The sequence below is a fragment of the Mus musculus genome, chromosome 2, assembly GCF_000001635.26.
Source record: "Mus musculus strain C57BL/6J chromosome 2, GRCm38.p6 C57BL/6J".
Classification (NCBI taxonomy): domain Eukaryota; kingdom Metazoa; phylum Chordata; class Mammalia; order Rodentia; family Muridae; genus Mus; species Mus musculus.
The window spans coordinates 58,848,738-58,875,568 of record NC_000068.7 but is presented as its reverse complement, the minus strand read 5'-3'; the positions used below and the strand labels follow the sequence as shown (position 1 = coordinate 58,875,568).

General features: G+C 40.4%; 1 protein-coding gene across 8 annotated transcripts in view; it reads left to right on the top strand.

The window, feature by feature from the left end:
* The window catches only part of Ccdc148 (coiled-coil domain containing 148), a 339,132-nt gene that overhangs the window by 285,260 nt on the left and 27,041 nt on the right, over positions 1-26,831 (top strand). The window contains exon 13 of one of the 8 annotated variants that reach the window (XM_017317510.2): positions 5,956-6,406. The exons of the other annotated variants lie outside the window; for them this stretch is intronic. Coding sequence (XP_017172999.1) covers positions 5,956-6,004 — 49 coding nt within the window. The 3' untranslated portion in view covers positions 6,005-6,406. Of the gene's footprint in view, positions 1-5,955; positions 6,407-26,831 lie in introns of those variants that run through there. 8 annotated transcript variants of the gene reach the window in all.

The window sequence follows — 26,831 nt, the reverse complement described above, 5'->3', positions numbered from 1 at the left end:
ACAGAGTCTTGTAATGTAATCCAGGCTTGCCTCGAACTTGCTGTCCTCCTGCCTCAGCCTCTAAAGTGTTAGGTAAACAACCATGTACCAGCATGTCTACCACAAAACATTCAAAAAGTTTTTAGTTGTTCTTTGAGAATTTCATATAATGTATTTTGATCATATTCATTCCTATCCCCATCTCCTCCCACCCCACCCCGTCCCTACCCACTCAGCTTCATGCTCACCCTAACCCCCACTAGCCAACCCAAAGGCTCCAGCTTATGTTAGCCAACTCCTTCTGAGCGTGGATTCTACCCTGGAGTATGGTTGGTAATAACAATGTTCACGCTGTTAAAGAAACCCAACTGTCCCAGCACTGATTGACTGTAAGGAGCTCCTCAGCTAGGGGTAGGAGAATTCCCAACACAAACACTTTTAACCTGCCTCATAATTTGTGATACAGATATTTGAAAGTTTCTCTTTTGTACTGTACTTATTTCGAAACTGTAGTTTTTTTTTTTCTCCCACTCAATGTTAGCATCAATATGGAGATGCACCCTGCTGGCCCTCCCCTGGAAGCAAAGAGTATTAAGCCCCTCCTACAGTATTATGCCACACCCACACAGTACTAGACATTGGAGAAGTGGGGCACCCAGAGTATACTTTATTGATGCTTTTGCTACTGACCCCTTAGCTCAGGAGAGTCACTAATCACATTAGGCAGTAAATATCTGGCCTTGTAGGCTGAGACTTTAGGGATATTTTATAAAGCTGCATGGCCGGGTAGGCAGAAACTTAACAGGTGTCATTAAAGTAAGCAGTGGGAAAACTGGTGATGACAGCTTTCCCCAAATGCCACTGCTGTGTGGGGTACAAGTTTACAGAACCAAACGCTTGAAGATTACCATTGGGAACTACCACTGCCCCACACCCCCAAACTGATATTAATAATTAAATGGCCAGTAAAGGGAATGTACTTGCAATCCGGCTTATTTTCTTTGTGTACTTTATTGAGTATTGTATAGAGTTATATAGGAGCCCTGGGGAGCATGTGGTCCAACCTCTTTGTATTAATCGGGGTCCTGTTACCGAAACAACAAATTATTTGTGGTAAAAAAGAAATATTGAAGCCGGGCATGGTGGCGCACGCCTTTAATCCCAGCACTCAGGAGGCAGAGGCAGGCGGATTTCTGAGTCCGAGGCCAGCCTAGTCTACAAAGTGAGTTCCAGGACAGCCAGAACTATACAGAGAAACCCTGTCTCGAAAAACAAAAACAAAAACAAAAACAAAAACAAAACAAAACAAAACAAAAAAAAAAACAAACAAAACAACAACAACAAAAAATTGAATAGACGGCTACCTGGTTAACTTCCAGATTCATCAGGATAGCTGCAAGCCCAGACTAGAAAGCTGTTGGCAGTACAGGTTGGGATGATAACTGTAATAGCTGAGCTCCCTCTGCACACGATCCCAGCTGGTCCAGTCACCAATCGTGGGATGCTATTATTAGCTTGCCTTCTCCTCGTCTCCCAGCTCTGGGCACATATGCTGACGCACCTCCTTTGTTCATTTTCCTGCCATTCAGCCACGTCTAGGGGCTCAACAATCTTCCCATAAACACAGCTTCTTTGGGTAATGGACACCCAAGCTGCGATGGGTAATATTAATTGTCAACCTGACAAACGTCTGAGCATGCATGTCTTAGAGGAAGTTTGTAGATGTGGTAAGTGAGGAGGGACGGCCCGCTGTAAAGCATCAGTCCATGAACTGTAGTTCTAGAGAAAGTGAGCTCAACCATAGCACTCTGCCACCTCTGCTGCTTGCGTGTGAATTCACTGAGACCGGCTGTGTCACGCTTTGTGCCTTCCCCCCCATCATGATGGACTATATACCCTCCAACTGTGAGCCAAAATCAACACTTCCACAATGACTATGCCTTCTGCTCAGCAGGCCACGGACGTTTCTCAAAAGCAGACCACATCCTCGGACACAGAAACCAATCTAAACTAAATACAGAAAGTTTGAAATAACTCCATATATCCTATCTGACCACAACGCCATACAGCTTGAAATCAACCACAAAAGAATCTCTAGAAATTACATAAATGCATTGTGCTGGGATAGCTGCATGTCAAGCTGACAGGTCATCCGAGTGGAGGGAACTGCAGTTAGGAAAATGCCTCCATAAGATCCACTGTAGGCAAGCCTGCAGATCATTTTCTTACGTAGCGAGGGGTGGTGGGTATGTCATCCAGGGCTTGTGGTCCTGGGATCTATAAGAAAACAGGTCGAGCAAGCCAGAGGCAGCAGCATCAGCAAGCAGCATTCCTCAGTGGCCTCTGCCTCAGCGCCTGCTTCCAGGTTTCAGCCTGGCTTGAGTTCCTGTCCTGACTTCCTTTGATGATGAACTGTGATGTGCAAGTGTAAGCAGAATAAGTCCTTTCCTCCCCAACTTGCTTTTTGATTGTGCTGGTTTGTAAGTGGTCCAGGGAGTGGCTCGATTAGGATGTATGGCCTTGTTGGAGTATGTGTAGTCTTGGAGTCGGTGTGTCACTGTGGGCATGGGCTTTAATACCCTCATCCTAGCTGCCTGGAAGTAGTCTTCCATTAGCAGCCTTCAGATGAAGATGTAGAACTCTCAGCTCTGCCTGCACCATGCCTGCCTAGATGCTGCCATGCTCCCACCTTGATGATAATGGACTGAACCTTTGAACCTGTAAGTCAGCCCCAGTTAAATGTGTTGTCCTCTGTAAGACACCTTAGTCATGGTGTCCGTTCACAGCAGTAAAACCCTGACATTGATCATAGTGTTTCACTGTAGTAATAGAAACTCTAACCAAGATACTCATAGAGATTAAAAAAAAAAATACTGAACAGTGAATGGGTCAAAGAAAAAAAAATCAAGAAGGAATTTTTTTTTAAATCCCAAATAGAAATGAAAATGAAAGCATAACACCCCACACCTTGTAGATACATGGAAAGCAGTCTGGGGAGGGGAATTTACAGCTCTACGAACCTACATTGAAATTCAGAAAGAACACACATTTTATAGCTATCGGCTGGGTTCATTTGATGTACAATGCCCTTTAATCCTGATATTTCTGTTTAGTTTGTGTGTAGATGGCCTGCCTGTTGGAGCAGTCAGGTATTGAAATCACCCACGGATACTGACGCTGGTCTGGGTCTTGAAAATCCAGTTGCTGGCTTTTTAGGAAATTGGGTGCACCAGAGTTTGGTGCATATTTTATGTCTAGGATAGTGATGTCTTCTTGGTAAGTTGGTTCCTTGGTTAGAATGAAGCATCCTCTTCTATCTTTTCTGATTAATTTTGGGTTGAAGTCTATTTTGTCAGGTAATAGGGGAGCAACCCTGTTGTTTCCTGGGCACATTTGCTTGGAATACATTTTAAAAAATCTTTTTAATCTAAGGTTTTGCCTATCTTTGAACATAAGATGAGTTTCTTGTAAAAAATAAAAAGATGGATTTTGTTTCTTAATCCATTCAGCTAACCTGTCCCTGTCAATAATGTTTGTCCCAGACATAAAGCGACAGGGCCAGATTGAAGCCCCAGGAGCCGTAAACCCAAACAAACATACCTTCCTTTAAAGCTGATTATTTCAGGTATGTTATCACAGTGACAGATCATTGACTGACGTAACGAGGAACTGTTACCTTGAGTAATGGATAGCCCCTCCCATGATGTATGGCTTCTTCAAAGCAAGGTGACCTCATAGAGAAGCTGGACCTCCTCCAAGATGCCTCCGGGTTCCATGAGCTGATTTTCCATCAGGGATAGTAGAACTATCCCTGATGGGCTATATCCATGATATAGCCTTAGAAACCTCATTGTGTAACTTCTATTTCTCCACCAGCAAAGTAGTTGAAAACTCCAAATTCAAATATAAGGGGAGGAGATTTTTTTTTCATTTATTTTTTAATTAGGTATTTTCTTCATATACATTTCAAATGATATCACAAAAGTCTGGGGGAGTTTTCTTATCTGAAAGACAATGATCTTGAGCTACACACTGTAGACCAGGTTAGACTAGGGCAGTATAGACCTCATGTTCTAGAAAACCCTATGTTGTACTTCCCATGCCATATGCCAAGGACTGAGGTCATGTTCCACTGAGATCTTCTACATTAGGGGAGGCGATTTTGAGGCAAACTTTCAGAAGGAGGGAGATCAAAGGATTTATGACCATCTTTAAAAGTCACCACAATGTCCTTTGCCTGTGCACTCTGAACACAACTTGTAAAAATTACTTGCTAAACCTTTAGCTCCAGTAAATTCTGTGACAGTGGATTTGTATCTGGCGTGGCTTAGGGATCCACTTCTCAATAGTTAGTTGTCCAGGGAGAAACTATACAGCCAGGGTATGCCACTGTGGCCCAACAGCCGAGCCTGACTTGCTGCAGCTGAACGAAGTACTCCTATCTCCATTCCGGTTGAATTAGAGGAATAAGAAATCGCCTCACTCTTGCTTATGTGTTTACTCTTAACAAAGAATGCCATGTCCAAGACTTGAGCTGAAGCACAATCCTCTCCAGTTTATGTTCATCTGTCCCAGGCATGTGTGCATCTCTCATGATCAATGTGCTGGGTTTTGGAGCAGTATACCTACCTCATCTGCATACAGATACATGTTCTTTCCCTTTTCTTATTCCTCTCTCTCTCTCTTTTTTTTTTTTTTTTTTTGTAGTGAGCTCAGGCATGGCTCCAGTAGTTTAATATATCCTCTTTCTATTGCCTGATGCCAAACAAAACAAGTATAGGCCTTCTTTCCATTGAAAGCCATTTAAATATTGAGGGTTATACCTCCCTCCCTATATCCACCTCCATCCATCCCGATGAGGCCTCTCTTCTATGAGAATTTCTTACACTGAGTATGTCTTAGTTCGTTTGCCATATATCATGGAGAAAGTTTAGGAGGAAAACCACCACTGACCGTAGCAGCCCACCATGATGATTCATGTATCTTCATGGCTCAGGATCTTTGGACAAGTATAATGAAAGGATGTGGGTTATTGAAGGTAAAATGTATTAAGCAATTTGTATCAGCATGCAATGAACATTTATTTAAATAAGACAAGTTTATATAAAAAGCTGAGTCAATTTTCTTATATAGAAGTATTAGTGTTAGCTTGACCTGTCAAGGTAAATGTTCAGTGAAGTGCAAGGTAAAAGTCCCGACAGTGGGTACCATGGCTTCTCTGTAGCTCTAAGTGGTTGTTGGGCTAATAAACCAAGGTTGGCTATTGTCTGTTTCATAACTCCTGTCAATCATACTAATGGCAGACTGGGAAGTGGCTTCTCTATAGAGCAACCCATGAGCTTCCTTAAACTTCCTCCAGGATGCAATTCCTACTGTCTATTCAGTAGTTTACAAGTAGAGTGCTGCTCAGACCAGCCACTCCCTCCATAGGAGCTTCAACCATTCACAGCAATCAACTGAGGCAGCCATCTGGTATCAAGGCCCAGCTGTTGTTTCTGTTGTTCTCTGGTTGGGTTGTGTCCTGCCCTCTGCCTGACTTTTGTATTGCTTGTAAGCTAAGAATGGTTTTGTTTTTGCTTTTTTACATTTTTAAATGATTGAAGTTTTTATATGAAATTAAGATTTTTGTGTCATAATTTGTTTTATTGAAGCTGAACAAAGTTTAATAATTTGTCTTTAGCTCCTTTTGTGTGTTATAATGGTTGATTTTAATTAATAATCCAGAGACTGTATAGCCCACAGGCCTGAAGTGTTTCTTATTTGGCCTTTATAGGACAAGTTTATCCATCCCATGGTCTACTAGAATGGCAGAGAAGGTAGATGTTTCATAGCACTATTTAATGCAAAGTATTCATTTTGTTTCTGCGTTCTGAATTTTATTTTGTTTTTGTTTTGTTCTGTGTCTTTTGTGTGTGTGTGTGTGTGTGTGTGTGTGTGTGTGTGTGTGTGTGTGTATGTGTATCTTCTTGCACTCAGCACTGGGTTGTGTCAGGACTTTTTCATAGAAGTACACAACATAGTTTGAGCATTTTCACCCCAGTTCCCTCCACCTCCTCTTTATCATCGCCCTCCACTGATCCCCCTTTCTCCCCTAGATAATGTTCATGTCTGCTTTCATGTCATACATGGCTTTATGTATCTATATAAAGTCTAGGAACCACAAAGGAAAGGAAATATGTACTTGTCTTTCTGAGATAGAATTAGCCCACTTACCATGGTAACTTCTACTGGCATCCATTTTCCTGCAATTGACATAACATCATTTTTCTTTATGGTCATAAAGAAGTCCATTGTACATACATATACCGTATCTTCCTTGTTCATTCCTTTGTTGGTGGACATGACTTAGAAAAGCTAACTATTTTCTTTTTTCTGATATTAAAAATAGATTTTTACACACACACATACACACACACACACACACACACACACACACACACACACACACATCCTTATTATGGTTTCCCCTTCATCTACTCTTCCCAGTCCCTCCCATCCATATCCACCCTTTTCTGTTTCCTATGTGAAAACAAGCAGGTTTCTAAGGGATGGTAATAAAACAAAATATAACATAATAAGATAAAACAAAAACTAGCACTTTGAAATAGGACAGTCACATCAAACAGAAGGACAAGATTCCCCCACCCCCAAGACACAAGAAACAGGAGACTAAGAGACCTACTGATTCGTGTACTCAGGAATCCCATAACAATGGGGGTTGGGGGTGGGGGGCGGGGGAAGGAGAGAGGGAGGGAGGGGGAGGGAGGAAGAGAGACAGAGAGAGGGAGAGAGAGAGAGAAACACTGACATGTCATCCTAAGTCAGAACCTCCAAAGATGCCATCAAATTAGTTTTCTATTGGCATCTACTACTGGAAGTGCAGCCTACCCTGAAGAGTAGTGTGTTTCCTCAGTGAGACATCCTTGGAGAAAACTACATTTTCATTTGCAAGTGGTCATAAACTGGAGATAGCTTCTGGGAAGCTTTTCCTTTCAGCTTTAGGACCACATCTGGTGTATATGTATACGGTCCATGTGCATGCTGCCTCAGGCTCTGTGAGTTCAGATGTGCATCAGTCATGCTGATTGAGGATCTTGCTCCCCTGGTGTCCTCTATTCTTTCTGTTTTTTTGCACTCTTCCCATCTTCTATTCTGCAGGAATCCCCCGAGACTGGGGATGGAAGAAGGTTGATGAAGGCATCATGTGTTTAGGGATGAGGTTAAAGTCTCATTTTCTACAAAGCTCTGTATTTGTTCCTATCTACTGCAGGAGGAGTCTTCTCTGATGATGGCTGAGCAAGACATCAGGTATAGCAAAACATCATGAGGCGTCATTTTATTGTTGCATTATTTTATAAGAACGGTAATATTTTGTCTTATCTTAGGTCCTTGGACTATCTAGTCCCAGGTTCTGGTCACTCAAGTAGTGTCAAGTATGGGTTTTATCTTGTGGTGTGGGCCTTGGATCAAATCAGATATTGGTTAATTACTTCCACAAGTGTTATACCACCATTGGATTGGCATATCTTACTGGTAGGATACTATTATTTATAAAAAGGGTTTGTAGCTGGGTTGGGGTTTATCCTTCTCCTTTGGTAGAATGAAGAATAACTTCCTGTACCTAAAACACTAGCACATGAAATGAAGTATCTGTGTATGTACCAGCTTGACTTTTCCATATTCAATGAATTATGGCAGTGGTATATTCAGCAATAAGGGCTTACTGTCGGTTTGTAGATAGTTTGTGGTATTGGTAACAGCCAGGTTGTTTGGGGGTTCCCATGGAGTTGTCTTTGGCCAACAACTCTAGTAGATGTAAGCTATTCTTGTACTGGAAGTTCCATCTGGTGACAAGAGATGGCCAATTGGGGCTCTGTTTTCTCAATTATTCTCTGATTTATTTTATTTATATTACATTCACACACACACACACACACACACACACACACACACACACACACACACACACACGGAAGCTTCTATTGTATTAGGTTTACATATAATCCTTTAACTGCCCCCTTAATCTTAGCTGTCTCTCTTCATATTCCTCCCTTATCTCCCACTACCCTCCCTGTCCCCACCTGATCCTCCCATTCTAGTCCCCTCTCATCCATTCATAACTACCTATTCTATTTTCCTTTCCTAGGGAGATCTGTCTAACCTCTATGGTTCTAGGGATTTTATCTTTGACTTAAGATATTGGCTATTACCACATATAAGCAAATACATACCATACTTGTCTTTCTGGGTCTGGGTTACCTCACTGAGAATGATTTTTTTTTCCTAGTTCCTTCCATTTAACTGCGATTTAATTATTTTTAATAGCTGATTATGCCTCATTGTGTAAATTTGCAACATTTTCTTTTTCCATTCATCTGATAGGAGCATTGAGATTATTTCTAGTTTCTGACAATTATGACTAGAGGGGGAGCAAGCATGGTTGGGCAAGTGTCTTTGTGGTAGGATGGGACATCCTTTGGGTTTATGCCTAACAATGACATAGCTGGATGTTGAGATAGACCAATTCCAATCTTCCTAAGGAACCATCATGCTGATTTCCATACTGGCTCTACAAGCTTGCACTCTCACCAGCAATTGATGAGTGTCTCCCTTCCTTCACATCTGTGCCAGCATAAACTGTCACTTGTCTTGTTGATCTTAGCAATTCTGATGGGTATAAGATGAAATTTCAAAGTAGTTGTGATTTTCATTTCCCTGGTGACTAAGGATATTGAACATTTCTTTAAGTTCAACTCAGCCCCTTGAGTTTCCTCTTTTGAGAATTCTCTGTTTAGATCTCCACTCTATTTTTAAATTAAATTGGGTTATTTGGTTTGTTGATAGCTAGGCTTTAAAAAAATGAACTTTTTATTGATTCTTTGTGAATTTCACATCGTGCACCCCCAACCCCACTTATTTCCTCATCCCTTTGTATCCATCCTTTTGACTTGCAACTCCCAACTCCAAAGGAAAAAAAAAAACACCATCTTGTGGAATTTGTAATGTGTTACAGTGTGTTCCACAGTATATCCTTTTGTCCACACTTCTTTATTTTTTCCTTTATTTTTTATTAGATATTTTCTTTGTGTTTCAAATGTTATCCCCTTTCCTAGTTTCCCTTCCAAAACCCCCCTATCCTATCCCTCTCTCCCTGCTCACCAACCCACCCACTCCTGCTTCCTGTCCCTGGCAGTCCCCTACACTGGGGCATATAACCTTCACAGGACCAAGGGCCTTTCCTCCCATTGATAACCGACTACGCCATCCTCTGCTTCATATGCAGCTAGAGCCATGAGTCCCACCATGTGTTTTTGGGAGTTTGTTTGTTTGTTTGTTTGTTTGTTTGTTTTTGGTTGATGGTTTAGTCCCTGGGAGCTCTGGAGGTACTGGTTAGTTCATATTGTTGTTCCTCCTATGGGACTGCAAACCCTTTCAGCTCCCTGGATGCTTTCTCTAGCTCCTTTATTGGGGAATCTGTGCTCAGTTCAATGAATGGCTGTGAGCATCCACCTCTGTATTTGTCAGGCACTGGAAGATCCTCTCAGGAGACAGCATTATCAGTCTCCTATCAGCAAGCTCTTGTTGGTATCCATAATAGTGTCTGGTTTTGGTGGCTGTTTATGGGCTGGATCTCCAGGTGGAGCAGTCTCTGGATGGTCATTGCTTCAGTCTCTGCTTCATACTTTGTCTCTGTAACTCCATCCATGGGTATTTTGTTCCCCCTCTAAGAAGGACCAAAGTATCCACAACCATTCTGGAAATCAGTTGGGTGGTTTCTCAAAAAATTGGACATAATACTACAGTAGGATCCAGCAATACCACTCCTGGGCATATAACCAGAAGATGCTCCAACATATAACAAGGACACATGCTCCACTATATTCATAGCAGCCTTATTTATAATAGCCAGAATCTGGAAAGAACCCAGACATCTCTCAACAGAGGAATGGATACAGAAAATGTTGTACATTTACACAGTGGAATACTACTCAGCTATTAAAAACAATGAATTTATGAAATTCTTAGGCAAATGGATGGATCTGGAGGGTATTATCCTGAGTGAGGTAACCCATTCACAAAAGAACTCACATGATATGCACTCACTGATAAATGAATATTAGCCCAGAAGCTCGGAATACCCAAGATACAATTCGCAAAACACATGAAACTCTAGAAGAAGGAAGTCCACACATCCTTATTTGCAAATGATCATTTCAGTGAGTCAGTGCTCTGATTTGAGGCCTTTTACTTCTGCTACACTATCAATACTGGGTCCTCACCAGGACTACTCACAGATATCCTGTTGTTGTCCTGTGTTATGGAGATCCTGCAGCTTGATTTTGTAGGACTGCCTCCTTCACATGTTCCAGCAGTTTGTAGATGGGGTAGATGTTGGGATTGGTCAATTCAAAGCCTTGGATCTGGGCCTGGGTGGTAGTTGAGTTGGTTAGCCCAGCATCTCTTCCTCACTCTCACCACCAGGGCAAGCTGTTGTCACTTTCCTGGCTAGCTTACACAGTGAGAGAGCTGGTAAGGGGCAGGGGCAGCTTTCCTGCTTGCTCTCATGCCCACAGCCCTACTGTGCTACCCAGGCTTTCCCAAATGCTGCAACCAGTGAGGGGTAGGGCTGAGCCTGCATAGATCCTGGACATTAACATGGTCCCAGGCAGCAACCAAGACCAGGGACATCCACATGGCCTTTGGTGGTAATATGAGCCAGGGACATCCACACAGACCCACTGGTACTTTATGGCCATAGACCCAGACATGGCTCTCAGTGACAGCACAGGCTGGAATTCATGATGGCCTGGGGTGTCAGGGCAGGCTACTCGCACGAGGCCATTCTTTTCCACCTTTATGTCTCCAGTTCTGTCTCTCTCCATAGTGTGTCTCTTTCTCTCCCCTCTCTCCACACATATACTTGCTCCTCAGAGTGGCTCCCATTGTGGGCAGGCCAGGCAGCAGACCCCCGTGTGCCTTCTGTTTGCCCCTAACAGTGGTAACAGGAAGGCCTGTTTATTTTTAATTGGATATTTTATTTATTTACATTTCAAATGTTATTCCCTCTCCCTCCAGAAGCCCCATATTCCATGCCCCCTCCACCTGCTTCTATGAGGGTGTGCCTCCACCCCTCCCATCCACTCCTGCCTCCCTGCCCTTGCATTCCACTGCATTGGACTATCGAACCTTCACAGAACCAAGGGCCTCTTCTCCCATTGATGTCCAACAAGGCCATCCTCTGCTACATATGCAGCTGGAGCCATGGGTCCCTTCATATGTATTCCTTGGTTGATGGTTTAGAACCTGGGAGCTCTGGTTGGTTGATATTGTTATTTTTCCTATGGGATTGCAAACCCTTTCAGCTTCTTGGGTCCTTTCTCTAACACCTCCACTGGGAACACTGTGATCAGTTCAATGGTTAGTAGTGAGCATCCACATCTGTATTTGTCAGGCTCTAGCAGAGCCTCTCAGGAGACAGCTATGTTAGGCTCCTGTCAGCAAGCACTTCTTGGCATCCATAATAGTGTCTGGGATTGGTGTCTGTATATGGGATGGATCTCTAGGTGGTGCAGTCTCTGGATGGCCTTTCCTTCAGTCTCTGCTCCACACTTTGCCTCTATATTTGCTCCTGTGAGTATTTTGTTATCCCTTCTAAGAAGGACAGTAGTACCTACACTTTGGCCTTCCTTCTTCTTGAGGTTTATGTGATCTGTGAATTGTATCTTGGATATTCGGAGCTTTTGGGCTAATATCCAATTATCAGTGAGTACGTACCATGTGTGTTCTCTTGTGACTGGGTTACCTCACTCAGAATGATATTTTCTAGTTCCATCCATTTCCATAAGAATTTCATGAATTCATTGTTTTTAATAGCTTAGTAGTACTCAATTGTGTGAATGTACCACATTTTCTGGACATGTGGGTTCTTTCCAGCTTTCTGGCTATTATAAATAAAGTTGCTATGAACATAGTGGAGCATGTGTCATTGTTATATGTTGGAGCATCTTTTGGGTATATTCACAGGAGTGGTATAGCTGTGTTCTCAGGTAATACTATGTCCAATTTTCTGGGGAACCGCTAAACTGAGTTCTAGAGTGGTTGTACCAGCTTGCAATCCCACCAACAGTGAAGGAATGTTCCTCTTTTTCCACATCCTCACCAGCATCTGCTGTCACCTGAGTTTTTGATCTTAGCCATTCTGACTGATGTGAGGTAGAATTTTAGGATTGTTTTGACTTGTATTTCCCTGATGACTAAGGATGTTGAACATTTCTTTAGGTGCTTCTTGGCCATTTGGTATTCCTCAGTTGAGAATTCTTTGTTTAGCTCTGTACCTCATTTTTAATTGGGTTATTTGATTGTTTGGAGTCTAATTACTTGAGTTGGTTGTATATATTGGATATGAGCCCCAGAAGGGCCTCTTGATATCTAGTTTTTTATTAATTGAGTTTATTATTGAGTTTGAATATTAGTCCTCTATCAGATGTAGCATTGGTAGCAATCTTTCCCCATTCTGTAGCCTGTGGGCCTTGTCTGGTTGATGATGTCTTTTGCTGTAGAAAAGTTTCATGAGGTCCCATTTATTAACTGCTGATCTCAGTGCCTGCACTTGATGGTGATCTGTTCAGAAAGTCTTTTCCTATACCAATGAGTTCAAAGGTATTGCCCACTTTCTCTTCTATTGGGTTCAGTGTATCTGGTTTTATGTTGAGGTTTTAAATCAGCAGTTCCCAACCTGTGGGTCATGAAACCTTTGGGGGTTGAACAACCCTTTGAAGGGGGGTTAGCTAAGAATATCTGAAACACAAACATTTACATTAAAAGTCATGACAGTAGCAACATTCTAATTACGAAGTAGCAAAAAAATAAATAATTTTATGGTTGGGGATTACCACAACATGAGGAACCGTACAAAAGGTTGCAGCTTTAGGAAGGCTGAGAATCATTGTCTTGGACTCTTTTGTAGTTCAGTACTGTACAGGGTGCTAAGTATGGATCTGGTTGGATTCTTCCACCGCTATCCAGTTTGATCAACACAATTGGAAGATTCTGTCCTTTTTCAGTGTGCACTTCTACCTTTCTTAAAAATCAAAACTCAGGTGCCTATCCGTACATGTGTGGAACTCCGTCTGGGTCATTATTGGTGTGTGGATTTATGTCTGGCCTTCAATTCTATTCTGTTTATCAATGTGTCTCTTTTCACACCAGTACCATGCTGTGTTTCTTACTATTGCTTTCTAGTACAACTTGAGGAGGTTAGGGATTGAGATACATCCTGCAGTTCTCTTGTTCATGAGTGTTTTAGCTATCCTGTTTTCTTGTGTTTCAATAGAAAGCTGGAAAATGTCCTTTTAAAATATGTGAAGAATTGTGTTGGAATCTTGATGGTGATTGCATTGAATCTGTTAGGTTACTTTTGGTAGAATGTCCTCATTTTTTCCTATATTGATTCTATTTATCCATGAGCATTGGAGATCTTTCCACTTTTGATACCTTTTTCAATTTCTTTTTTCAGTGTCTTAAAGTTTTTTTCACTTGCTTGCTTAGAATTATCTCAAGATATTTTATATCAAAGTCTATTGTGAAAGGTATTGTTTCCCTGATTTCTTTCTCAGACCATTTTGCCATTTGTATATAGGAAGGCTACTTTTTTTGAGTTAAATTTGTATTCAACTACTTTGCTGAAAGTGTTTATCAGCTATAGGAGATTTCTGGTTGAATTTTTAGAGTCAGTTATGTATAGTATCATATCATCTGCAAATAAATATACATTGACTTCTTCCTTTCTAATTTTTATCCCTTGATCTACCTTAGGTGTCTTATTGGTCTAGCAAAGACTCCCAAGTATTATATTGTATAGGTATGGAAAGAGTGGGCAGTCTCATCTTGTTTCTGATATTAGTGGAACTGGTTTGAGTTTCTCTCCATTTAAGTTGATGTTGGCTATGGGAGTGGCGTAAACTGCCTGTATTATGTTGAGGTATATCTCTTGAATTCCTAATCTCTCCAGGACTTTTATCATGGAGAAGTGTTAGATTTTGTCAAACTTCTTTTCCATATCTAAAGACCTTGTCATGTGGTTCTTGTTTTTTCAGTTGGTTTGTATGGTAGATTGCATTTGTTGATTTACATATGTTGAACCATCCCTGCATCTTTTGGATGAAGCCTACGCGCTCATGGTGGATGATCTTTTGGACGTGTTCTTGAATTCGGTTTGCAAGTATTTTCTTTAGTATTTTTTTCATCTATGTTCATAAGGGAAATTGGTCTGTGTGATGGTTTGTATATTGTTGGACCAGGGAGTGGCACCATTTGGAGTTATGGCCTTGTTGGAATAGGTGTGACCTGGTTGGAGTAGGTGTGACACTGTGGGTGTGGGCTTAATACTCTCACCCTAAGTCAGTCTTCCAGTAGCAGCCTTTGGATGAAGATATGGAACTCTCAGCTCTGCCTGCACCACGTCTGCCTGGATACTGCCATGGTCCCACCTTGATGATAATGGACTAAACCTCTGAACCTGTAAGCCAGCCCCAATTAAATGTTGTTTTTATAAGACTTGCCTTGGTTATGGTGTCTGTTCACAGCAGTAAAACCCTAACTAAGACAGTCTGTAATTTTCTTTGTTGATTCTTGACATGGTTTGGGTATCAGTTTATACTGAGTGACCTCATACAATGAATTGGCCAGTGTACCTTATGTTTCTATATTGTGGAATAATTTGAGGAGTATTGGTATTAGATCTTCTTTGAAAGTCTGGTAGAATTATGTACTAAAACTGTCTTGCCCTAAAGTTTTTTTTTGGGGGGGGGGGGCGGGGTTGGGAGTCTATTAAGGACTGCTTCTATTTTCTTAAGAAATTTAGGTCCATTTAAGTTTTTTATTTGGACTTGATTTAACTTCGGCAAGTGATACCTAGTGAGGAAATTATCCCTTTCTTTTAGATTCCTCAATTTTGTAGAGTATGAGTTTTCAAGTTATGACCTTATGATTCTCTGGATTTCTTTGGTGTTGGTTATTATATCCCTCTTTTCATTTCTGATTTTATTAATTTGAATATTTTCTCTATGCCTTTTAGTGAATTTGGATAAGAGTTTGTCTGTCTTGTTGATTTTCTTAAAGAGTCAACTCTGTTTCATTGATTCTTTGTATCCTCTTTGCTTCTATTTTGTGATTTCAGCCCTGAGTTTGATTATTTCTCATTTACTCCTTTAGGCATGGTTTCTTCATTTTGTTCTAAAGCTTTCAGATGTGCTGGTTATATTAGTAGTGTGAGATCTCTCCAGTTTTTTAGTGTAGGTACTTAGTGCTGTGAAGTTACCACTTAAAACCACCCTCATTGAGACCCTTAAGTTTGGATATATTGTGTATTGATCTACATCAATTTAGAGAATTTTAGAGAGTCTTTGATTTCTTTCTTAATTTCTATCTTGATCCATTTTTTTCCTTTCAGTTGTGAGGTTTCCATGAGTTTGTAAACTTTCTCTTGTTTTTGATATTCAGCTTTAACCTGTGTTGGTGCAGGGTGTTATTTCAATTTTGTTATATCTGTTGAACTGCTGTTGTTGTTTGTGAAGTATTTGGTCAATTTTGGAGAATGGTGCATGAGGTTCAGAGAAGAAAGATTATTCTTTTGTGTTTGGGTGAAGTGTTCTGTGAATATCTGTTAGATTCATTTAGTTTATATGTCCATTAGCTCCAGCATTTCTCTGTTTAGTTTTTGTCTGGATGATCTGACTGCTGACAAGAATCAGGTATTGAAGTCTCCCACTTATCAGTGTATAAGGATCAATGTCTGATTTATGCTGTGGTAGTGTTGGGTACTCTTGTGTTTGGTGACTACATGTAAGTATTGCAATATGGTCGTGGTGGATATTTTCTTTGATGAGTATGTAGTGTCCTTCCTTATTCCTTATGATTAGTTTAGCTTGAAGTCTATTTTGTGCTATATTAAAATGAATACACCAGCTTGATTCTTAGGCCCATTTGCTTGGAATAACTTTTTCCATCTTTTTACCTAGAAGTGATGTCTGTCTGTCTCTCTGTCTGTGATGTAAACTGCATTTCTTTGATACAGCAGAATGGATCCTGTTTTTGCATCCATTATGTTAGTCCGTATCTCGTTTTTGGGGAATTGAGACCATTTATGTTGGGAGATATCAATGAGCAGTACTTGTTGATTAACGTTTGGCTTTTTGTGTTTTTTGTCTTGGGGTGCTTTTGCAATATGATGTAGTGGTGATGGTGGTGTGTGTCCTCTGATTTGATTTTCTGATCTGCGATTATTTCTTCTTCTTCTTCTTCTTCTTCTTCTTCTTCTTCTTCTTCTTCTTCTTCTTCTTCTTCTTCTTCTTCTTCTTCTTCTTCTTTCAGGTGTGGTTAACTTCTTTATGTTCGAGTTTACCTTTTAGCACCTTCTGTAGGGCTGGATTTGTAGATATATATTACTTAAATTTGGTTTTATCATGCAATGTCTTACTTTCTTGAACTATGGTGACTGAAAGTTTTTCTGGGTATAATAGAGAGTCTCTTTGAGTCTACAGAACATTGCCCAGGCCATTCTGGCTTTTATAGTCTCTACTGAGAAGTTAGGTGTTACTTTAATAGATTTGTCTCTATATGTTATGTAGTTTTTTCCCCTTGAACCTTTTAATATTTTTCTTTTGTTCTACATGCTTAGTGTCCGATTGCTATGTGCCAAGGGAACTTTCTTGTCTTACTCAGTCTATTTAGTATTCTGTATTTTTGATAATCATCTCCTTCTTTAGGATAGGGAGATTTTCTTCTATGATTTTGTTGAAAATACATCTGTGCCTTTGACCTGTGCCTTTTTCTCCTTTCTTTATTCCTATTATTCTTAGATTTGATCTTTTTTATTTTGTTTTCTGGGATGTTTGGTACCAGGGTTGTTTTAGTTATAACCTTTTCCCCTCCAAGGTCACAGAAGATCTGCAGTTAGCCTACTTCTTTCCTGGCTGGCTTGGCCTGTGGTGTTCGGGAAATGCTAATTATTCTTACATTGATAGGCTCAGTCGGCCACTCAGTAATTTGAAAGGAAGGCAGACAGGGACTTCTTGGCATCCCATGAAAGCTGATATGAAATTCCACCCCGGTGCATCAATGTTCCCTCCACAGTGAAGCACACAGCACGGCGCTCTGGTTATGATCTGACCCTTCTGCCAAGCAGGGCAGGGCTGAACCAGAATCTCTGGCCTCTAGATATACTGGTGACTTAGTAAAGCTTTACATGGGAGTGGAGTACTTTTAGAAATTCAGGCTGAAGTAGTGATTATATCTTTCTTCTTCTTTTAATCTTTCCATTCATATTACATTTTGATAAAGTTTCAAGTTTTAAGAAGAGTCAGAAGAATTTCTACCAAAATCATCATTTGTCAATATTTTTGGCCTATACCACTACTTTGATGTAAATTAGCTAAGGATAACTATCAATTTATCTAATAGACCATTATGAAGATGTACAGAATGCTATTTTTATTTGTGTGTATACAAATGTACAGAATATTTGTTTTATGTGTGTGTGTGTTAGCAAGGATATAGATGTGTACACTGTACATATACAGAGGCTAGAGGAGAAGGTTGGCTGTCTTTTTCATCACCGTCTATCTGGTTCCTTTGAGATAGAATCTCTCACAGAACCCGTAGCAAACCTCAGCAAGCCCTCTGTCATCCCAGTGCTGGAGTTACAGGCACAGTACAGGCATGCCTGGCTTTCTTATGTGATTAATTAGATCTGAGCTCAGGTGGTCATGCTTGCATCATGACCCACTGAGTCATCTCATGTTATTAGTTAGAAAGGATTAGTTAATTAGTTAGGTTAGTTGAAAGGAGTTATAGGAAACTCTTCTGACTGTCAGAAACCCTAAAATATGGAGCATGAATTCAGCAGGTAAAGGCTCTTGGCACCAGGAATGACCATGTGAATTTGACTCCTGGCATCTTCATGGTGGAGGGATGGAACCAGTCTCAACAACAAGATACCCTCTGACCACATACCGTGTCATGCCTATACAAACTCATAAACAATAGAAATATATGCATGTCATTTTATAAAGAGAAAACCTTAGATATGGGCTGCTAACACATACTGAGTGAAATCCCAAGCTTTGCTCATTAAATAACACTAGTATTGGTACTTTGAAATAATCTATTCTTATAGTCAGATAAAACATAGAAACCAACATAGTACCACTAAGAAGATGATCATTACATATAAAGGAAAAGATACCAACATTAAATAAAAATTTCAAAATACTATGAAATTAAAACAGCAATAGAAACTTGTTTTTGTTTTCCTTTGATTTTTCTCTCTAGAGAATGACACTGTAGATCTTGAAATAGTGACACCTGGTCGTAATGGGTACATTATATATGATTTCCAATTATTATCTAAAAATATTAGGGAGTATAAATCTAGAAAACAGCAACTTCTAATCTTTTAAAACATTTCTTTAATGTTGGTAGATGGTGTGTTTGTGTGTGTGTGTGTGTGTGTGTGTGTGTGTGTGTAGAGGTCAGAGGTCAGTCTTTCACTTCCACCTGGTTTGAAGCAGTTTCCCATTGTTTGTCACTGTGCTGTGTACTCTGGACTAGGTGGCCCTCCAGCCTCCAGGGCATCTTCCTATTTCTACTTTCTGTCCTTGCCAGAAGCCCTGAGATTACAGACATTCTTTACATAAGGTTCTGGGGATCTAAACTCAGATGGAACAAACTCTTTCACCTGTGGGGACATCTTTCAGCCCTAAGTTTTAACTCTTCATGTGGCAATTCAGACAAATATAGTGGACCATAGAAGCTTTAAGTGAAGAAACTTGGGGAGAAATGGGATGTTTATATAGAGCCAACCATGACTCCATAGAATAAAACAAAAAAGGGGCCTTTACAGTGGAGAAATAGGACCATAGGTGCCTTGGCCAGGCAAATAGCATCAGTAGCAGTCAGGGGGTATGACACTGTGCCTTGTGACATGATACACTATGAAGCACATTATGTTCCTGCCGAACTATTTTCCCTTAATCAAATCGACTTTCTAGTACACATCTTGGCAATGTTTTGGTTTCGTGCAGGATAGGAAAAGATGATTGTAACTACTTTAGGCTTCGTGGGTGATATTTCATTACAACTGGTCTATTTTCTGTTAAAGGGCAAAGGCAGATGTAACAATATATAAATGAACAGGTGTGGCTTTGCTCCAACAAAACCATGTTTACAAAAGTAACCATTGGATTAGCTCTGGCCTCAGGCCATCATTTATCAACCCTGATTTGATTCTCAATTTCTTGTCTACAAGTAATTAAGGGGAATGAGGATCTAAAGGGATTGAATCCTAAGGACAGCCTCACATGCTTCGAAACCCCAATGCCCTGGGGGAAACACAGTACGTTTCAGACTCAAGCTAGAGAGTGCCCATCTTCTTATGGCCAGCATCAACCACAGTTTCCCCAGGCACGCTCCAGTCTCCCTCCCCACAGTGATGTGCCATCGCTACCGGAATCAGCAGCATTAATTAAAATATACAGAATATTAATTTTCAGTCCCCTAGTTCTCTTGAGCTGCTTTTCAAAGCTTCCCGACATTATATAGGTCCTGTTTTCCTCTGAACTGTTGCTGAAAATCGTTTAGACAGTAAGTCTATGAAAAGCAATTGAGAAAATGATGTCTGTGTTTAATTGTGTCTTTTAATTGAAGATGGAAGTTGTGCCATTTGACCCTTTTGCTTTCAAAGGAAAAAAATTTTCTTCTTCCCAAGAACAGTGTCTATGTTAACTATATTTCACTAATAACTGTCATAGATAATTTTTGTTATTTAACTATAGTTTTCTTGTGTCATAAGAGTTGGAGCTAAAATTCCAATTCATTTTCAGAAAACTATAGAATTAAATGATTAATATTCTTTATATTTTAATTAATTCTGGAAAATAATATGGTGGCCATTATTTCTTAACCGGCTTTCCCCAAAATATCCTCACAGAGACCCTTTAATATTATAAAGCTTAGGCCTTAGCTGGACAGACTCTCAACTAGTCCATCTAAGTTAACCTGACCAACTAGCTCCAGCCAGTCACATGGCTAGCTATACCTTCCAGGCCTGTAGTCAAGTTTGTACCCTCTCATGTCTCCTGATGAAAAGCTACCTCCTTCTTCCCGGTGTTCCTTTCTCCCTCCCAGGAAGTTCCACACTTTACTTCCTGCACAGCTAATTTGCTGTTTGATTTTTTTTTATTAAAGCCAATCAAAGAATACCTTAGGTAGGAGAGAGGAAGGACAGAGACACAGTTTCACATAGTATACCCCAAAAGAAAATGTCATGTAGAATTACCTAAGGTCTGTTATAGGGAAATGATTTAAGGGATGGGGCTATAGCTTGAGATATAGCACCTACCCCCTCCCAATAATTTAAAGTAACATAATGGTACAATTGGATTTTAAGTTAATATCAACATATGTCTTTACAAGTTATAAAGCAGTTCCTTTCCATGCTTAAAGTTTTATCATATATCTTAGCACAAAGAAATCAAAGACAGTCAGAGCTCTTCATGCTTTTTCTGACTCCATACTTTACAGTCACAGCCCCGTGCTGCTCTCTGAAAGCCCATGCATGAGAGTGGAGCAGCCCCCTCTGTAGCTCAGACAGTCATTTCTGGCTTTGAGGTTCTGCCTCTAGTCTTCCATTCTTGATCTGGTCTCCTCTCTTAAGAAGGCATTTTTGAGAGGATAAACCTGTTTCCAAATCGAGGTTGTCTTTGATTTTTTTTTTTTCTCATTGCAATGAAAGTTCTTTCCTGCTTATTCCTCAGGGAGGAGATGGTCTTGAACTTTAACAGGCTTTTCTGTTTGTTTTTTTTTTTTTTTTTAACAAAAACATAGAGCTTGCATCACTGGTGACATGCAAATGAAACTTAGGATAAATTTAAACCAAGTTCATGATTAATTTTTCTATCCCACACACCATCCTTTCAAGATGGTAGTTCTAAATAGTCATTTACGGGTGGAAATAAAAGCTCAAAACTGTAACAAATAGTACTTCTTGGTGCTATCTTCCAAAAATCAGTAATACTCTTCTCTGTCTTCAGATTGCAAAAATCTTAGTCTTTTACCAAAAGTCTGATGAAATCCCAGGCACCACTGGGAAAGGAAGCAAAGGAACAGACTAACAGCTGCCTAAAATCATGACGAGTGCACATCTGGAAGACTATGGTTTCTAGGGTGACTCAGAGAACAATGAGTATAATAGTCACAAAGTTGGGCCATATCTTATAGAGGAGCAGAGTTGATGAACTGCCTCCAATAAGGGAGTGGAGTGGTGATTAATTTCTAGATCCACAAACCTATTTCATTTATAAACTTAAGAATTAATCTTGAGAGTCTTAGTATACTGCCATGAACAAGAACACATAACCCTGTCTTCAAGATCTTATTGGCCTAGTCGGAGGTTGAGCTGTGCTTGGTAAAGACATGCATCTAATGCTATGGGGATGGCACTTCACCAGGCAGGGTGTGGCAGAGTTTTCCTCTTCTATTCATGGATTCAGAAAAACCATGAGTCAGAAGACTTAAGAATTTCGGATATCCTTCTGACCAAATGACCATGTCACTGTAGGCAAAGTCGGAATATAAAATTCTCAATGATTTAGAGAAAGACTCGGTAGGAGAGAAGAGACTGGTAAGCAACAAGCAAGCAATTGAAATTTCTTAAAAACCTTAAATCTTGGAAGTTCTAATAAATTCTTACTTCTTTGACTAGTTAAGTATAACTAGTTATTATCATTATCATTATTATTATTATTATTATTATTATTATTATTATTATTAATTTTTTTTGTTTTTGAGACAGGGTTGCTCTGTATAGTCCTGGCTGTCCTGGAACTCACTTGGTAGACCAGGCTGGCCTCGAACTCAGAAATCCGCCTGCCTCTACCTCCCAAGTGCTGGGATTAAAGGTGTGCGCCACAACGCCCGGCTAAGTATAACTAGTTTTATTAAGCAATTAATGAATGAACTTAGTAGTTTATACCTTATATTTTAAGGGTATAATAATTTATGTATGATGTATTATAGAGATTTAGTCGATTCTAGGATACTACAAGAACCTTGTGTAGAAATTGTATCAACCATTGGAGCTGTAGCAAAAATAGAAGTGTATTTACTGTAGGAAGAGGCACCCATTAATACTGAAATAGATTCAAATGCGATTAGACACATTAGTAGATGGAAGGGTTGTCAGGGGAGGCAGTTTATGTGAGGTCCTCAGGTACTCTGCAACCAGCGGAACTCAGAAACATTCCTAGAAAAAGATTTTAAATATCACGAATCTCTGGTCTTTTATCCTTCCTCTATGTTTATATAAGCCCACTACTTTGATTATCTTTAATAAAGATGATGCCAGGCACAATGGTATGTGTATATAGTCCCAGAGCTGGGGTGACATCTGAGTCCCTGACTCCGGTGAGTCCCTGGAGCTTCTTGGCTAGGTAGCCCAGCTGAATCATTGAGTTCCAAGTTCAGTAAGAAAATAAGGCAGAGAATGAGGAAGATACCCAGTGTTGACCTCTGAGCTCCATATACATCAAGCACACTCATGTACATCACCCCCACAAGCACACACACTTAAAACAGTGCACATCATATATACCAACAAAGAAAGAAAGAAATCTTTAGTCGACATTTATTTGCAGAGAAAATTCAGCTATCCTGTGGTCTACTGACTATTTGGGAGTTAATTTTTAGTAATAAGACTCTCTGCTTTTAAATTAAGCTTCTAGACCCCACTGATTAAAATAATTGATTAAAATGTAAGGAAAAAAATCTGAAGACATTTTTTAAAACTAAATTCCTCTAAAGTTCTTTTGATGAAATACTGTAAGTTGAATCCCTCTTGGCTTGCCCAGAGTGGAAAGAGAGAACAATGCCTTTTCTGTAAAAGGTTCCCAATCACTGTTCAGGATCTTTCAGTCTGCCATTAGCCTTATCATTGCTATGTAAGGAGCCCTACTTTCTTTAGAGTTCCTGAGTCAGTTTTCTTATCCTGTAATAATGTCTGCTGACCTCCAGAATTCCTTTTTCAGAACTTAAGTATTGATTCTAAGACATACAATGATCTTCTTCTTTTGAGTTTTGGTGAATATTAAGCTGGACTTAAAGTCATTTTAAATTAAAGTTTGTTACCCAAAAGTAACAATGCAGTTACCGTTTAGAACACATGTGCACACACGTTACAGATGCAAACCCACAAGTAGATGCATACATAGCAGACATACAGGTACAAACTTATGTAGATGCACACATATAGAGAATACAACATTTCTGTAAGAGAATTAAAAGTATTTTCCTTTATTTCTACTTCCTGTTTATGGGTGTTCTGCCTGAATGTACATCACAGGCATACAATGCCCATGGAATCTATAAGAAGGTGGTGAATCTCCTGGAACTGGAGGAATGGTCAATCGTTAGCGTCCATGTGGGTGCTGAGAATCAAACCCTGGTCCCCCCAAAGAACATCTGGTATTCTTAACGACTGAGACATCTTGCCAGCCCCAGTAAAAGAATGTTTAACATCAGCTTCAAGAGGAAGTTCAATAAATAAGTCAGGGTGAACTCTATTTAGGTCAGTTTTTGGATATAGGTCATATTTCACAGCTCTTGGCTCGAGGCACGCTGGACTACACAGAAGGAAAGCTGGCTGTGAGGAGCAGAAAAGATTGAAGTCAGAATGGGAAATTTAACCCCTAGCTAGAATACTTCTGAGGTTTTCCGTTTTAGTGCTAAGTATGCTCACAGACAATAATGTACTGGTAAATATTTGCAAACGGGCTGTGTCTAGAAGGACTGAAGTGAGTCCTGATTTGTAGTTTGTACCAATTTCTGCAGTGTAGCTACCTCTGCCATAGCCTATTTTTAAAAACTGACCGGATGCCATTGGATACAGAGATTGTAAGATGTGGACAATTTTATACTATTATATTTTATTTTTCCAAACTGATTTAATAATAGACACCATTGACCTTAGACATGCATAATGTGAACATTAGTACAATAATCAAGAAGTGATTGGTTTTGAGTTTTTAATATCTTTTTCAAAAATACAGGCTATTTCATTGTAAAGTTATATAATTTAATGCATAATAGTGGGTATGCTTACGAACTGGTTTGCCTTTGTCCTAACATTTAGCATTTGGTTCCCTCTAGCTGATGGGGGATGGGGGTTGTCTTACAAAAGTCTGCATCCCTAGATTCCCTAGCAAAGGTAAGACAGCATAGAACTATGTCCCCAGGAGAGTCTACTAAGTCCCTGTGGTTGCCATATAACGGCCAGTATCAAGCCTCAGTGTGCCATGATCAGCTGTGCTGCTTCCCCGGCGCACTTTTCCAGAATGCCAAAGTTAAGCTGTTGTGCTCAGCAGTTAATTTAGACTTGTCCTGGCTTGTGGGGCCAATTTGAAGAACGTCAGGAGACAGCTGGAGAACTTTCAAGTGGGGAGTGAATGAAAGAGGCTTGGAAGAGAGGGGCTTGTTTCTTCCATGGCTGCTTCCTAATGCAGATAGCTCTGGAAGCCAAGCAAATTCTGAGATGTGCTGAGCATGACCTTTAAAAAATGATTTACTGGGTAATCTACGACCAAAAGCAGAGGCTCTGAGCTAGGGATGAGAGGTACTTCTCAAGGATGCAGCTCATATTTTTGACAAGAGTTTTACAGTCTCCAGGAAGAGCTTGGCAGTAGACACCATCCTCAATTTTAAGAGACAGGCAGAAGCTCCCAGGAAACAGGAACAAGCAGAAAGGACAGAACTACTTGGTCTTTATATCAGTTGCTTTTGTCATCTCTGTCACCAAATACTTTACAAGAAGCAACTTCTGGAAGAGGGGATTTAGTGTATTTATGGTTTGAGGAACTGGAAGTCCATAACAGCTTGGTAGGACCAGATCCCGTGGTCATAGGAGTGTGAAGTTGCTTGCTCATCTCTCAGTAAACATGAAGAGGGAAAGAATTTCCCCTCCCCCCACCTCTTAAGGACCACTGTCTATACAATGGTGTCACCCACTTTCAGGCCAGATCTTAACCAATCAGTGAGTCCTCTTTGGACACACCCAAAGGCATACTTCACTTAATGCTCTCGGTTGATAATCAAATTCATCCATCACAATGGCATACTAAGGTTAAATGATTGTGACTCTTTAGAGGCATACATGGAGGGCTGACAGATACAATGTAGGAATTAGGGACTGTAGCTGCACACGAAATTATCAAAGGTGGGAAAGTACCTCTGAAGGTAATTCGCCAATAAATATTTAAGAAAGTGGAAAATTGCAAGGGTTACAGTAAGCTGTGTCTTAAAATATTGGGAAAATATGACATTCATAAAGTTATACCTCAAATACAGAGAATAAGCCAATAAATATCAACCAATTGTAAATAATAACAACGAGCAAAGAACAGATCATTCTTACTCTGTGGAATATAGAACATTGTAGAAGGAGTGTCTCACACATGCCCAGCATTAGCAGTAGAATGCACCCCAAGCAGAACAAATAGAAATGGTAGCACTTGCAGACCTACCAGAGTGAGTTTGGGAGGAACCAGAGTGTTGGATACACACACACACACACACACACACACACACACACACACACACACACATGCCCAAGTGCATACACACACAGCCCCGTCAGGGGTGTAGTATAAGAACTATAAAGGAGCAGATGGTATAGCGTGTGCATTAGTTATTTTTCTTTCTTTTTTGGGGAGGGGTGTTGAGACAAGGGTTCTCTCTGTATAGCCCTGGCTGCCCTGGAACTCACTTTGTAGACCAGGCTGGCCTCAAACTCAGAAATCTGTCTGCCTCTGGCTCCCGAGTGCTGGGATTAAAGGAGTGTGCCACCATGCCCGGCTAGTTACTTTTCTATTGCTGTGATACAACACCATGACCAAGGTGTTTGGGCTTACAGTTCCAGAAGGTCCATCATCATCATGGCAGGGAACATGGCAGCAGGCAGGCTTGGAGGCTGGAGCAGAAGCTGGGGGAATCACATCTTGAGTCACAAGCAAGAAGCACAGAGAGCAAACTAGACATGGTATGAGCCTGTAAATTTGATTTTTGCCTTCAGTGACATAGTTTATCCAACAAAGCCGTGCCTCTTAAGCCTTCTCAAACAATGCTGCATTGTCCCATCTGGGGACCAAGCATTCAGATGCTGCAGACTGTGGGGAACATCTCATTCAAACTACTACAGGATGCTGGAGAAGGAACAGCTTTCAATCATAAGAGGCCCAACCCTCCAGGCAACCATCAGTGGGCTCTGGACCAAAAGCATCACCAACAGAGGAAAACAGCAAAGTATGGTACAGTATCCAAGGCACTAGTCAGTAGAATAATTTCTAACTCTCTGGTGCCAATATACCTGCATTTCTCACACAACAGGCTGTAATCCCAGCAAGACAAAAGATCCCACACTACAGGACACGGCAGGACCCTCTCTGCAGACAGCCTGAGGTAGACATGAGCCTGCATTTTACAGATCTTAGTGAAGTTGGCTTACCATCCACTTTCTGAGAAATACAATACAATTAAGCCCAGTCCCCTGCTGATGAGACAGGTCTGGAAACATTGTGTTGGACAGGCACAGTTTTGGCTGTCCCACCTGGGGAGCAAGTGCTGACCTCTGTGAGAAATAAACCCATGGCCCAGCAGTGATAATTAACTTGTGGCAGTTGCCTGGAAACATCTCTTGCTTTCACTCGCTTCTGGTAACTTTGATTTTTAATGCTGCTATGCTCCCTTATGCTTAATACTATGTCATTCCAAATATTTCTTGGAAGTAATTATAGACTGACTGACTC